The 15,588-nt window shown below is 53.4% G+C and overlaps 1 protein-coding gene across 1 annotated transcript in view; it reads left to right on the top strand.

Moving 5' to 3' along the window:
* Window positions 1-15,588, top strand: part of CSMD1 (CUB and Sushi multiple domains 1) — a 1,658,614-nt gene that overhangs the window by 1,302,366 nt on the left and 340,660 nt on the right. Inside the window, exons 13-15 of the mRNA XM_066237815.1 lie at window positions 8,049-8,231; window positions 10,212-10,538; window positions 11,540-11,734. Of these exons, the coding sequence (XP_066093912.1) occupies window positions 8,049-8,231; window positions 10,212-10,538; window positions 11,540-11,734 (705 nt within the window). The remainder of the gene's footprint in view (window positions 1-8,048; window positions 8,232-10,211; window positions 10,539-11,539; window positions 11,735-15,588) is intronic.

Here is a 15,588-nt window from a genome sequence, read left to right as displayed (position 1 = left end):
GTGCTGCTCATTTATTCTCTGACGTTTCCTTTGAAAGGTGCTGACTCCAAAAGCACATGTGAAAAACACGGGCTTTTAAAAAGAGTTGACTATTTTGGAAAGCCCTCGATGATTTGGCCAGTTATTTTTAGTGCCAAGAATTAAGTATTGTATCCAGCTCAAAATCTTAATTTGGCAAAATATTATTTTATTTTGTTATCACAAAAACATGGGGGTGGAATATATTTCCAAACAAAATAGATACATTTTATCAGTTAGGAAACTCAGTGTTTCATTTTCTGTATATTGCGTATATTTTTCTTTTTTTAAATTAATTAATTTTTTTCTTCTTTTCCAAGAGAGAGGAGGGGAGACAGAGCGCCCGAGTCCTGCATGCGCCCCAACCGGATCCGCCCGGCAACCCCTGTCTGGGGCTGATGCTCTGCCCATCTGGGGCCGCTGCTATTCTAGCACCTGAGGCAGAGGCCATGGAGCCGTCCTCAGTGCCTGGGGCCAACTTGCTCATTTGAGCCATGTGAGAGGGGAAGAGACAGAGAGAGAGAGAGAGGAGGGGAAGGGGTGGAGAAGCAGGTGGTCACTTCTCCTGTGTGCCCTGACTGGGACACGAACCCAGGACATCCACACGCTGGGCTGAGGTTCGACCACTGAGCCACCCAACCAGGGCCTGTGGACACATTTTTGCCTGGCGAATTCTCAGGGCAAGGAGGGTTGGAGACAGTATTCATCAATAGTCTGTGAGCTCTTTGGGATGATCCTAAAATGATACTCACATTAAAACTTACTAATCATAGGGAAACTAAGACAGGTGGTTGATATCTTTGTGTCTGAGTTCTAAGTCTTAAGTTTTCAGAAGGTCATAAAATGATAAAACCAGCGGGGGCTCTGACGGTTTTCTGTCCACTGTGGACAGGATCACCGTGAGCACAGGCTTTGTCGGGGGCTGGGAGCCAGCCGGTGCTGAGCTGGAGCAGGGAGTCTTCATCAGGGAAGATGCTGAATTTAAAAGTAGTGATAGCGTTTCCTGTATTTAAAAACTGGAGAAGAAATCTTGTAGATACTTTTAAATAGCATTTCACTTCTGTGACGGGGGAGGGGATATGAAAAGAACTGGCCACTTGGCGTCAGAAATCGTTATGAGAAATACATTGAACTTTTGTAGTGCTTGTTATAAATGTCTCAGGCGCACACTGCTGTTCATAAAAACCGTAACAGATTTATAATGATGTGGCTTTCACCTAAATCTTTCAAAGATTATAGGCCAAATTGAGTCTTTCTAATCTGCAGAAAGAATAGGGTAAGCGTCTGATGAACGAGAGAAGGGTGATATTTCTCCGCTCAGCATTCCTCTCCAAACCGAATGGAATCACAAGTAAATGAGGAAAGGGAAGGAAAGGACGGAGTGACTCCATCTTTGGTGGGACTTGGGGGAGGGGGATCGTCCACAGGCTGAGGAGTGACGTCAGCTGAGTGAGGGTGGACATCGCTGAGGAGGTGCCAGGATGAGAAAGATATCTGTCTCTCTTTCTCCGAAGGTGGTCGTGGACACAGGAGGGGGACACCGATGACCGCTGTGTAGCGCAGGGCAGTGTGGACACATGGGTAGGCCGCTGGACCCCCTAACAGACACGCAGGGTGGAGGACGGGATTCTGAGGCAGAAAACACACTCGTGTTGTCTCCTGGGTGGTGGCCCAGAGCGGAGACGGGAGTGGACGGATGGGCTCCCAGGGGTTTGGGGACAAACCGCGTGTGTCACCACACTTTGCAGGTAGACAGTGCGCTCCTGCCACTCAACACGGACTATGAGCAGCAGAACACCAGTGGTGTGTCTAGCTTCCCGTGAGTAATGGTCAGCTTCAAGGCTGAAGGTTGGTCAGAGTATTTGCTGTAAACAGCAGACCAAGTTCAGACTCCTTCCACCCTCTGGTTCCCCAGAAGCCGTCCGCTTCTTCTAGGACGTGCCTGGTCCAGGAGAAGCTGCCTCGCTGAAGGACCAGCAGGTGAGAGATGGACCCAGGGCCCCACAGGGCAGACCGGAGCCGAGACGCCCGGCTCCAGGCAGGGCCACCGGGTCACTCCCTCCCATGGCTCTTCAGAGGCCTCGTCGGGGCCACTCCCTCCCACGGCCTTCAGAGGCCTCGTGTCCCCGTGAACTTGGATGCTCCCAGAGCCCTGTGCGCTCACTACCATTCCCCCTCGTCCTGGGCGCTCACTACCATTCCCCCTCGTCCTGGGTGCTCACTACCATTCCCCCTCGTCCTGTGCGCTCACTACCATTCCCCCTCGTCCTGGGTGCTCACTACCATTCCCCCTCGTCCTGTGCGCTCACTACCATTCCCCCTCGTCCTGTGTGCTCTCTACCATTCCCCCTCGTCCTGTGCGCTCACTACCATTCCCCCTCGTCCTGTGCGCTCACTACCATTCCCCCTCGTCCTGGGTGCTCACTACCATTCCCCCTCGTCCTGTGCGCTCACTACCATTCCCCCTCGTCCTGGGTGCTCACTACCATTCCCCTTCGTCCTGGGTGCTCTCTACCATTCCCCCTCGTCCTGTGCGCTCACTACCATTCCTCCTCGTCCTGGGCGCTCACTACCATTCCCCCTCGTCCTGGGTGCTCACTACCATTCCCCCTCGTCCGCCGGGCCCACACGCCCACCCCGGAAGGGCCCAGACCTTGACCTGTGCCACGCTCTCTCGTCCGTTTCTTCTTGTCTTCATCAGAATCTCGTTGACGGAATAATTACAAACCTGTTTCCCAAGAATTATACACAGCGGAAACCAGAGCCTAATGTTTTCCCCTGGGCTTCATAAAAACAGGAGTTTACCAAAGTGTCAACACCACATTCTCAACAGTGTGTTCGGGGGACGGGGTGGCACCTTGGGACAACTCAGGACATGTGCCGGTGACGTCACTCTGAAGTGAGTTAGAAAATACACCAGGGGGCGTGAAATGGACCCGACCTTGACCCTAGTGACAGACCTGTGTGTTCTAGGAGGGTCAGCTGACTTCGCAGACACAGCTTTGTGCTGCTTTCTGTGACTGTTGTGTCTTCTGTTTCAATTCTCTCTTAGCGAGTTGGGGCTGCCCGCTACGACAGGGGCCAGCGGCGAGGTGACCAAGACAGCGGTGACTTCTCCCCGCTCTGGAGGCTGCAGCCTGGGGTCAGCTGCTGCCTGTCAGGCGCTTGGCTTCCCCGAGCCGTCTCTCTCTGGCTGGTAGACGAGTCCCTGCAGCCGTCTCTCTCTGGCTGGTAGACGAGTCCCTGCAGCCGTCTCTCTCTGGCTGGTAGACGAGTCCCTGCAGCCGTCTCTCTCTGGCTGGTAGACGAGTCCCTGCAGCCGTCTCTCTCTGGCTGGTAGACGAGTCCCTGCAGCCGTCTCTCCCTGGCTGGTAGACGAGTCCCTGCAGCCGTCTCTCTCTGGCTGGTAGAAGAGTCCCTGCAGCCGTCTCTCTCTGGCTGGTAGACGAGTCCCTGCAGCCGTCTCTCTCTGGCTGGTAGACGAGTCCCTGCAGCCGTCTCTCTCTGGCTGGTAGACGAGTCCCTGCAGCCGTCTCTCCCTGGCCGGTAGACGAGACCCTGCAGCCGTCTCTCTCTGGCTGGTAGACGAGTCCCTGCAGCCGTCTCTCTCTGGCTGGTAGACGAGTCCCTGCAGTCCGTCCCGTCCCATCTTCCTCTCCTGAAGCACCAGCCCTTGGGAATGAGAGCCCCACCGTGATGCCCTCATTCGCCTCCAATGCTTCCTAAGGCCCCGTCTCCAAACAGACATGCTGGGGGATGGGGGTGTCAGTCTGTTGAAGTCTGAGGAGACGCACTTCTGTCCTGGGCGCTCTGAGTAATTAGTGATGCACCGTTAATCCAATCTCTGCTCCCAGAGAAATGCTTGCTCTGCAGATATCTGTGTTGCCAATTTAGGACGAAGCCATATGCTGGTGTAAAATGACAGGACCGTGGAGGATGAAGAGCCGGATGGGGAGCTCACGCCGGCTCTGAGGAGGTGACCTGATGGGGGGGGCCCAGCCAAGACTCTTCTCCAGGAGCAATTTGGGGCCCGCGCTAATGCACAGATAATTGGATAATCAAGTGCCCAAATGTTGTGCCTAATTGTAGAGCAAAGCTGGAAGAAGAAAAAAAAACACAAAACTCTGAGAAAAATGCTTCAGTGATTCATAGCTCAATGCTTATTTCCATCACAAAATGATCCTGACATATCCCCATCCCAGTAGTGGGATATGTATCCTTAGTGAACAGGAGGTGTTATTTAGTAGCACTGAGTAGAGAAATTGGACAGAATTGTGTCTTAGTGATGCAGACATCACATTATTTGTCTCTAAGCAGTCCGAGCGAAAGCCGGCTGTGTATCCCCTGGAGGAAAGGAGTTGAGTTTATGTAGCAGGGCTGACAGGTCAGAGCAGGGGGCGTGCTATGGAAAAGTGTTAGCTTTCATTTTGATCCAGTTAGTATCTCTTTGTAGGAAAAAGAAAAAGTTGGTAACAGGGCCAGTAATTTGTTAAACCTGTTTTCTAGTTTTTAAAATTAAAATTGGCTTTTTTTTTTAATATCCCCTTTAAATATGGACCTCTTTTTCTCCCTTAGGGCCAACCATCCAAATATAGTTGGAAGTCAAGAAAATACAGATAAATTGGAAGTTAACAGAACACGTGTACGTTGCCATAAGGCCAACACAAGGTGCCTTGCGCCTGCCTGATTTCTGTGCAGAACCGAGAGGACAGAGAACTCAGGACGTTACCTGGTTCCGGATCCTCTCAGGCCCTCTTACTTTTAACCGAGTCATGATTTTTCTACTGATGTGAAAAATCATTCTGACAATACTCCTGTTTTGTCTAAATTCACGTTTGAAGATTTCTATTTATTTGACTCCAACTCGTTTCCAGAATAACTTACACATATTTCTGTTTTCCATTCTGAAGACTAAACACACACACACACACACAAAATGCTTAAACACCGTACCAGCCAGCAGCGCCAGACACAGTGGAATGATTTTATGTCCGAGAGTTGACTCTGTTTCCACTGGAATGGCACTTTGGGTAGAATTAAACTCGGTCTCTAATCTCGGGTACCTCTGGTGACAGATGCTGTGGATTGGCTGGGCAAACGTCCCTTCACAAACAGCTGCTCTCTGTCTTTCTCCGCTGGAGGCGGGAGCTCGCACACGTCCGGCCTGCGGGAGCCTTCCGAGGCCACACTGAGCGCCTGCTCCTTCCTGTCGGAAGCCGTTGGTCTGCATTGCTTTGGTCCGTTTCAGAGAAAGACTGGGTTTCAGGCATCCAACGCGGGGTGGGGTCCAGCGGTGCCCCCAGTTCAGCAGAACCGAGACCTGGTTTTGTGTGGAGTCGGGTGAACCAGCTGTTAAAATGGGGCTTGTCATCAGGGTTCTTTCTAAGCTGGGCTCCTGGGCAGCCGCCCCAAGTGGAAATCACACATTGACATTCCTTACTCTTTTTAACGTTCATCTGCGCAACAGTGTATTCGAAGAGCCCGTGGTCATGTTCATTCCGTCCACAGGTGAAAAAAATTGCAAGTGAGGACGGCAATCAAGAAGCAAGATGGAAATATCTTAAATAACAGTGTTATTGTTTTTTGTCAGGTATTATTTAGAATTTTTCATTCATATTTTAAAACTCTTATAATCTAGTTTTGTGTACCTCTTTTATTCTTATTTAAGTATTAAAAGCATGAAATAAGAACACGCCTTTCGGCATATTGTTTTTCTTTGCTTAAAACGGTCATCAAGGCAGAGAGCCGGCTGTGAAAGTATTTGGGTCCCACCCCTGCCAACGAGCGCTCAGTTCCGGTCAAGCCGGTCCCAGGGGTGTTGGGTCCAGGGCAGCGACCTGACCTCCGGCCTCTGCAGTTCTCTGTGGCCGTGTGGCACCGGGGAGCAGTTCCCTCCTGTCACTGTGAGGGTGTCCTCGTCGGGGCACCGCCTGCGGGGTCAGCAGACGGCACGGAGCCCAGCGCCTGCTCCAGTTTTGCTTCTGTTTCCTTTGCTGATTTGCTCAGGAAAGCAGAGGTGAGCGGGCCCCACACGTCGAGGGTCCTGACCCCTTCGTGGTGCTCTAGGGCGACCTCACTGCTCTGACGTCCCTGCACGCTCAGACGGGACGTCGCTCCTCCCCAGGAACATAAGTCATCTCTGGGTCCACCTTGGGTCCCCACACTGTGCGCATTTACCTGGAAACCTTCCAGAAATTCAGTTCTGAGTCACTTCTGCAAACACTCCAAAAAAAAAAGGAACAAAACCTGGACTCGAAAGCGTTGGGTTGCCGATATGAAACCTGCGTGTGGATGCGCTCTTGGTCCCTGCAGAGTACGTGCTGGCCCGGGGACCCACAGATGCATGTCTGAGAGGCGTGCAGGGAGACCGTCTGTACATTGTTAAATCTCGACTGCCCCCCCGCGTCCGCGCCCCCAGCCCTGCGAAGGGGTCTTTCCATCTGCTCTTCCTCTCTGGGGTGTGCCTTCTCCCCACAGGGCATGGCACCACAGCCCTGCACGCTGCTGGCTGGCACCCCCCTTCCTCTCCACACGGCCTCCTCCGGGGTCTCCCACCACTCGCGTCCCCAGCCAGCTTCACCTCCGCTGGGGCATTCGTGGTGCGTTTCCTCCTCCCGTTACCAAGCCCCCGGCGTCCGTGCTCAGGGTCCCTTGTTCATGGAGACGACATGGTTGTCGGAGGTAACTTGACAGCAAGCAGAGGAGACGGATTCACACCCAGAGCTCTGTCTCTTGGGAGGGAGGCTAAGCCGTGGCTCGTGCACACTACCGGGGCCATCACACGTCGACTTCTTCTTTGCACTTGGCTACGTGTATCCACCTGGGCTCCTGTCGAGTTCACCCTGTTTACGGCCGAGTCCGCAGAATTCTGTGCTACCTGTTAACGTTGAGCAAGAGGAGCCTGCAGTCAGAACTTGCCAGATATTGAAATCCTGTCCCATCAAGGACTCCCTCCATGATTCTGTTGCCCTTGAACCTCCTTCTGTTGGCTTCAGGCGACTTATCTTTATCAGAAATTACATACATTTCAAATATTTTATTATTTCCCTCCAAATAAAGTACCCCCCCATGAGTGCATGGATTTTGTCTTCCTGGTCCACTCACCTCACTCCTTAGAATTTAGGGCAGACCCAGAGCCGGCCCTCCCAGTGTGTTTTCCACGAACACGTCGTCGTCTGCTTTGGTGCAGTCATTCCGTGCAGTTGACACTGAAGACAGAGCTCCCGTGCGGCTCTCCTATCTAGTTGCTGCATCTGTGCCCGTTTTTCATGACCGTCCTGTTTTAGAGAAGAGGTTTGATTCTGCCGGTTCTCCATTACCTGCAGGCCAAATACATTCCTTTGCTCCGTCAACGAGTTTTCACACGAAAGGGAGGAATGTTCTGAGGCACGTGGGGGTGGAAATACTCGCTGGCTTGGACTCCTGCGTTAGGAATCACGCGGGTTGTGCGCTAGGAACCGCGTGGGTTATGCGCTAGGAACCGCGTGGGTTATGCGCTAGGAACCGCGTGGGTTATGCGCTAGGAACAGCGCGGGTTATGCGCTAGGAACCGCGTGGGTTATGTGCTAGGAACCGCGTGGGTTATGTGCTGGGAACAGCGCGGGTTATGTGCTAGGAACCGCGTGGGTTATGCGCTAGGAACTGCGTGGGTTATGTGCTGGGAACAGCGCGGGTTATGCACTAGGAACTGTGTGGATTATGCTGCAGGACCGGTGTTGAGCCCTGAGTGTGGGTGGCATGCAGGACGCACCTGGGCCAGGAAGACGCATCTGTTTATGGAAACATCTGTATCAGCACATCTGGGTCACCACATGGATGTCTTCAAAGATGATAAATTAGATACCTTTTCTCAAGTTTAATGATGTTCTTTCTTTGGCATCTGTGATTGTGTTGGATGAAGTGCGTCCTCTTTTTTCCAGCCGTTGACGAGAATGAGGTGGAGACCAGCGGTCCTAACACCGCTGTCTGTGCTCTAAGTTGTTAAAAGCTGTTCACTGCCTGTCTGTCATGGTCTGTCTGTTCTGTTTCAGAGATTGAGAAGGGAGGCTGTGGGGACCCTGGCGTCCCAGCCTACGGGAGGCGGACGGGCAGCAGCTTCCTCCACGGGGACACGCTCACCTTTGAGTGCCAGGCCGCCTTCGAGCTGGTGGGCGAGAGGGTCATCACCTGTCAGCGCAACAACCAGTGGTCAGGCAACAAGCCCAGCTGCGTGTGTGAGTGCTGTCCCCTGACGGCCACTGTCCGGCCCGGCCCGTCCAGGGCAGCGCACAGGAGGCAGCCGGGCGTGTGGAGAGAGGGCCGCTCTCAGAGTCACTGGGGGGGGGGGGTTCTGTGGTGGGAACACACGTGGCCCAGTTCCCAGCTCCGTCACTGGCTCAGCTGGTCACGGATGCTGTCACATGTGCTGAGCGGTTTCTCCTGGAGAGACCACATGTGTCCACCAGGAGCATCCGAGAGGGACCGTGGGCGGCATCGTGGGCCCGTGGGGGTCCTGGTGACTTGGTGACGTGGGGTGACGTGGGCAGGAAACGTGAGGGGCGGGGTTTCATTTGGACAACAGCCTGCTCCCTCGTGAGGGGTGCAGCAACACCTGGAAAAGGGGAACTTCATGCCATTTTAAAATAGGGTTTTTGTTGTTACTAAATAGGGCCATGGCTAGAAAATGGCTATGAACTTATGTGGAGGAAAAACAAAACACTCCATAGAAATATATCCAACAGGTGTTCCTCAAAGAAAGAAAACAAACACAAATACGTATAGAGAGAGATTTCTAAGGACACATTCTTAAAAGTAAATTTTTCAAGAGATTGTTACAATATCCACCTAGAACGTGGTCTGATTTTCCAAGATATTATTTACTAATTATTACCCTGTAACTAATAAGATGAATAACTTAAAAAATACACACCTAAAATATAAAGTGACAAGTTATCATGGAATACTTCCTAGAACCACTGTCATTTTCTGAAATTCTCCCCGGGACACAAGACACACCTGGTCCTATTAGCGTTTGCTCTTCTGAAGGTGGACACTTAAACTGGAAACATTAACATTTGCTACAGCTGGACAGATGGGTTAGGCTCCAGCCCGGGCTTCATTATGTGGGAGCTACACACGATCCAATATTCTCCTTACAGTCTGGGGAGGAGAAAATGTGACAGTCCAGGATTAGTGATTTAAAATAGCGGGAGAACCCTAGTGTGGGGCAGGAACGGGCCTCCATCCCGGTCCCCACCGTCGGCTGCAGGTCCCCGGTCCCTGGCTCTGTGCCCCGTGGGCTGCGGGTCCCCGGTCCCTGGCTCTGTGCCCCGTGGGCTGCGGGTCCCCGGTCCCTGGCTCTGTGCCCCGTGGGCTGCAGGTCCCTGGTCCCTGGCTCTGTGCCCCGTGGGCTGCGGGTCCCCGGTCCCTGGCTCTGTGCCCCGTGGGCTGAAGGTCCCTGGTCCCTGGCTCTGTGCCCCATGGGCTGAAGGTCCCTGGTCCCTGGCTCTGTGCCCCGTGGGCTGAAGGTCCCTGGTCCCTGGCTCTGTGCCCCGTGGGCTGCAGGTCCCCGGTCCCTGGCTCTGTGCCCCGTGGGCTGCGGGTCCCCGGTCCCTGGCTCTGTGCCCCGTGGGCTGCAGGTCCCTGGTCCCTGGCTCTGTGCCCCGTGGGCTGCGGGTCCCCGGTCCCTGGCTCTGTGCCCCGTGGGCTGAAGGTCCCTGGTCCCTGGCTCTGTGCCCCATGGGCTGAAGGTCCCTGGTCCCTGGCTCTGTGCCCCGTGGGCTGAAAGCCTCCCGGTCCCTGGCTCTGTGCCCCGTGGGCTGCAGGTCCCCGGTCCCTGGCTCTGTGCCCCGTGGGCTGAAGGTCCCTGGTCCCTGGCTCTGTGCCCCATGGGCTGAAGGTCCCCGGTCCCTGGCTCTGTGCCCCGTGGGCTGAAGGTCCCTGGTCCCTGGCTCTGTGCCCCGTGGGCTGCAGGTCCCCGGTCCCTGGCTCTGTGCCTTGTGGGCTGCAGGTCCCCGGTCCCTGGCTCTGTGCCCCGTGGGCTGCAGGTCCCTGGTCCCTGGCTCTGTGCCCCGTGGGCTGAAGGTCCCTGGTCCCTGGCTCTGTGCCCCGTGGGCTGAAGGTCCCTGGTCCCTGGCTCTGTGCCCCGTGGGCTGAAGGTCCCTGGTCCCTGGCTCTGTGCCCCGTGGGCTGAAAGCCTCCCTGTGTCTCCACAGTCTCGTGTTTCTTCAACTTCACCGCGTCGTCGGGGATCATCCTGTCCCCGAATTACCCCGAGGAGTACGGGAACAACATGAACTGCGTGTGGTTGATCATAGCGGAGCCGGGGACCAGGGTCCACCTCATCTTCAACGACTTCGACGTGGAGCCTCAGTTCGATTTCCTGGCGGTCAAGGATGACGGCATGTCTGACATGACCGTCCTAGGGACCTTCTCCGGCAACGAGGTGCCCTCCCAGCTGGCCAGCAGCGGGCACATTGTCCGCCTGGAGTTCCAGTCCGACCACTCCACCACGGGCCGAGGCTTCAACATCACGTACACCAGTGAGTGTGCCAACACCAGCACCAGCACCAGCACCAGCACCGGCACCGCCCGCCCGCCCGTCCTGACACGGCAGGGAGTTCAGTGTCAGGGCTGATACTTCAGAGGTTTCATAACCCTAAGTAACAGAGTGAGACCAGAAAATGATATCTCATTATCCTGATCACCTAAAAATACACCACTCTGTTTAGGTTCGTGTCTGGGTCACCCTGCAGTAAGGTCTGACTCTCCCACGTGCCTTTTCTCTTTCTGGTTTTATTTCCCTCCCTCCCTCCCTCCCTTCTTCACTCCTTCCTTCCCTCTCTTTGTTACTTTTATTCATCTCTCCATCTACATATGCACCTACATATGCATCTACTATGCATCTACATTCTTCAAAAAGAATTAATAAAAATAACAGGAACAGGGATGGAGAGGTTGGGGCCAGGAGCCCTGCATTAGAACACCAGCACACACATGCACTCAGTGAATTTTGATACAACACCTAACTTTACCTCTGATTTCTCATTTGCAAAATGGATTATATTTTTTTAAAATCTACTTCAGTGCTTTGTTGAGGGAACAGAGTTGGATGGCAATGTGAAATCAAAGTGAACATGTCCCGAGTGCCCACTTCCCTTAGGCACTGTGCCAGTAATGATTACTCCCCTCGTGACGGGGACTCCAGGCAGAGGCTTCACGCCCTTGTGCTGGACGTAAGGGTGGCCAGGCTCCGAGGGTCCGAGTGACCTGCCCCCTGGGCAGGCAGCAAACACCAGAGCCAGGATTCTAACCAAGACACGTGGGGCCCCGTCCTCACCCCCACGGTCTCCTGTGTTTCTGAGTGGAGGGGGAGAGTGCTGTCCAGGGCAAGAGGCTCGGGACGGGGGTCCTGTGCGTGTGGCCACGTCCTGTTTCTCTGGTGTGTGTATCTCTGTGGAGAGTAACTGCCGTCCAGGTGGGCTCTGTGTCCTCTCCGTCCCGCACTCCGGCGGCATCTGAGTGCGTTTTCTCTTCCCTGCAGCCTTCGGTCAGAACGAGTGCCACGACCCCGGCATCCCCATCAACGGGCGGCGCTTCGGGGACCGGTTTCTGCTGGGGAGCTCGGTGTCCTTCCACTGTGACGATGGCTTCGTCAAGACGCAGGGCTCCGAGTCCATCACATGCTCCCTGCAGGACGGGAACGTGGTCTGGAGCGCCGCCGTGCCCCGCTGTGAAGGTGCGTCCACACCGGGCCGGCCACTCACCTTCCTCCGCAGGTCCACCCGGCTTCTGCAGATGACCAGGGCGGTGGTATCCTGAGGCGGCCGCGGCCAAGCACACAGGGGGGCGGGAACACGGAGCCACACAGTGTCCCCCAGCCCTGCGGGAGGGCGGGCGGCTGTGATCCTCCAGCCACGCAGTGTCCCCAGCCCTGCGGAGGGCAGGCAGGTGGCTGTGATCTTCCGGCCACGCAGTGTCCCCCAGCCCTGCGGGAGGGCGGGCGGCTGTGATCCTCCAGCCACGCAGTGTCCCCAGCCCTGCGGGAGGGCGGGCGGCTGTGATCCTGCGGCCACGCAGTGTCCCCCAGCCCTGCGGGAGGGCGGGTGGCTGTGATCCTGCGGCCACGCAGTGTCCCCCAGCCCTGCGGGAGGGCAGGCGGCTGTGATCCTCCGGCCACGCAGTGTCCCCAGCCCTGCGGGAGGGCAGGCGGCTGTGATCCTGCGGCCACGCAGTGTCCCCCAGCCCTGCGGGAGGGCAGGTGGCTGTGGTCCTCCAGGTGGGAGGGGGCGCACCCGGCCTCGCCCTCGGCACTGGCTGGAGACCCTCGCAGTGGCTTTCTCCATGTGAGAATGTATCTCTGCCCACATGCCCCCAGTCTAAGGACGCCATCATAGCGGAGGAAGACCCACTCCCACGTCCTCTCTTAACGGGTTCCATCCACAGTGACCTTACTTCCAAATTCGGGCACTCTGAGGTTTGGGATGAGAAATTCAAAATACGAAATTTGGTGACAGGGTGGGAGGGGGCGTATCATTCAACCCAGAGGAACAAGTTTTCAGTTAACTGTTTTCTTGCCCCTAATAGAGTTGACGTAAATACTACTTACTGTATATTTTGTTCCATAAGACACACCTAGGGTGTTAAGGAGAAAAATAAGAAAAAAAAAATTCTGAACCAAATGGTATGTTAGAATATTTAATAAAATACCGTATTTTTCTCTCCATAAGATGCACGGGCATTTTTCTCCTCTACGTTTGGGGGGGAAAGTGCATCTTATGGAGAGAAAAATATGGTAATTTTCTTCTTGATGTTTCGGCTCCAGTTACTTTGTTAAAAAACCGGAGGAGGATGCTACCTCTAATGTCTGCTCACTCTGGACGTGGACTCACACCCCCCCTGTCAGGACGGTCTGTGCACGAGTGAAGCAATGCTGTTTAAAAACCTTATCTCCAGTGAACACCAAAGACAGCACATTGATTTCTAATGGTGACTTTTGGGAGCAGTTTTATGTTCACAGTGAAATAGAGAGGAAGGTGCAGAGATGTCCCACAGACCCCCTCACACAGCCTTTCCCATTGTTGACGTGTCCGCGTTTGTCACATGAGATGAACCTGCACGGACACGTCACTGTCACCCAGAGTCCACAGTGGACATCAGGGTCACTCTCTAGCCCATTCCGTGGGTTTGGACAAATGTACAAAGACAGGTGTCCATCAGTACAGTGGCACACAGAGTGGGTTCCCTGCCCTGGGAACTCGGCTTTCCAACCGTTCCTCCCTCCCTCCCTCCCTCCCTCCCTCTCTCTCTCTCTCTCTCTCCCCCTCCTTCTCTCTCTCTCCTTCCCTCCCTCCCTCTCTCCTTCTCTCTCCCTCCCTCTCTCTCTCCTTCCTTCCCTCCTTCCCTCCCTCCCTCTCTCTCTCTCTCCCTCCTTCTCTCTCTCCTTCCCTCCCTCCCTCTCTCCTTCTCTCTCCCTCCCTCTCTCTCTCCCTTCTTCCCTCCCTCCCTCTCTCTCCCTCCCTCTCTCCCTCCCTCCCTCCCTCTCTCTCTCCCTTCTTCCCTCCCTCCCTCCCTCCCTCTCTCTCCCTCCCTCCCTCCCTCCCTCCCTCTCTCCTTCCCTCTCTCCCTCCCACTCTCCCTCCCTCCCTCCCTCCCTCCCTCTCTCTCCCTTCTTTCCTCCCTCCCTCCCTCCCTCTCTCTCTCCCTCCCTCCCTTTCTCCTCTCCCACCCCCCATCCATCCCCTGAAACCACTGAGCTATTAATGTCTCCATAGGTGTTCTTTTTTCAGAATGTCACACAGTTGGAATCATATAGTAACTGCCTTTTCAAATGGCCAAGAAATACAAATCTTAAAACAAAAAGATACCATTTTTGTCCATCAGATGGCAAGGCTGTTAATGATCACAAATGCTGTTGGTGAAGCTGTGGGTTGCCTGGTATGCTCTGGAGGGTGGAGTCTTGGCATCGTCGTGGGACTTAGATATCCAAGCAACTGTAAAAAGACTTTCATTCACGAATGCCTTTTGCAGTGTTAGATGCTGCAGCAAATGCTGGAAGTAACTGAATATTAAATAACAAAATCAGACACGTCCTGGTACATTCATAAATTAGGGTAACACACATTATTAACAAAGATCGCACATTAGGAATGCTCATTACAGTTTGACAAGGTGGTGGCACAGTGGATAGACTTAGGTTCAAAACCCCGAGGTTGCCAGCTTGAGCGCGGGCTCCTCTGGCTTGAGCGCGGGGTCGCTGGCTTGAGCAAGGGCTCACTCGCTCTGCTGTAGCCCCCCGGTCAAGGCACATGCGAGAAAAGAAGATGCTCATAATAGGTGGACGACCACATGACATAACCATGCAGTTGGTGTCATATGCCATTTTGAAATTATTTTACGGTAAGATTATTTTATGATATATATCATAATTTCTATATTATTTTTATGACATATCTATTTCATGGTATTACGAATAGCATAAAAATAATTTTTAGAAAAGTGAAAAGAGAGGTACCCTCCAAAATGTTCATCGTGTTTATGGGTGATTTTTTTTTCACTCTGTGTTTATTATTATTTTCTCTGTTGTCTTCAGTCAGTGGTGTTTCTTTTATAATAAGTAAATTGAAAATAAGTATATATTAAATATAACCTCAGCTGCAGTAGAGAGGGCATGATTATCAAAATATTATTATCAAAATAATATTTAATATGATCATCCAATGCATTGTTAACAATGACTTCTATAAAGAGTGACAGGCCCCCATCGCAGGCTTTTAAAGAAACGCTGTGTGTGTTTATCGGGCGGATTCCCCGGCACCCTCAGTGCACGGTGTCGATCCCGTGACCTCCAGGCGGCAGATTTCTCTCTTTATTTGTTCTGCCTCTGGCCAGCCTGCACTCTGCAGCCCAGCTCGGTGTCATCACCAGCACAGGTGCCCGGCGGGGTGTGGGCGATGACTGTGCAGGAATACCTCATCAACGCTATAGCAACAGTGTTACAAGTTCAACTCGGTGTCATCACCAGCACAGGTGCCCGGCGGGGTGTGGGCGATGACTGTGGAGGAGTACATCATCAATGCTGTAGCAACAGTGTTACAAGTTCAAAGGAAATTGGTGATTACCTAGCAAACTATAAATTAACCAAATTAAACATGCAAAATGTGAATAAGCAAAGTACCATAAAAAGTATTGAATCAAAGATTAAAGATGGAGAAAGACACAGGCACCCCTGGGCTTGCCCAGTCAGGGTGCAGAGGAGAAGCAACCACTACAAGTCAGTGTTCCTTCCCCGCCCTTTCTCTCTCTCTCTCTCTCTCTAAAAAATCAATTCATACAATCTTAAAAATATTAAAGCTTTAGAAAAATATGTAAAATCAGGAAGGGCTTATTTTAGGAGTACGGCATTGGTTAATTTGTCAGTGCAAATAGTCAATGAATCAAAACAGAGTCACAGTCAATGACCTGTTCCCATATTTGCATTTTGACGTCACGCCCACGAACTTGACGTCACTGCTCTGGGTCTCTGCCCGCCCCCTCTCTGTGGTTTGATGAGACCCTGGGCGGGTTCTGACCAGGTAGAGCAAAGTGGCAGTG

Source organism: Saccopteryx bilineata, chromosome 6 (assembly GCF_036850765.1).
Source record: "Saccopteryx bilineata isolate mSacBil1 chromosome 6, mSacBil1_pri_phased_curated, whole genome shotgun sequence".
Classification (NCBI taxonomy): Eukaryota; Metazoa; Chordata; class Mammalia; order Chiroptera; family Emballonuridae; genus Saccopteryx; species Saccopteryx bilineata.
This window is presented reverse-complemented; position numbering and strand designations above follow the sequence as displayed.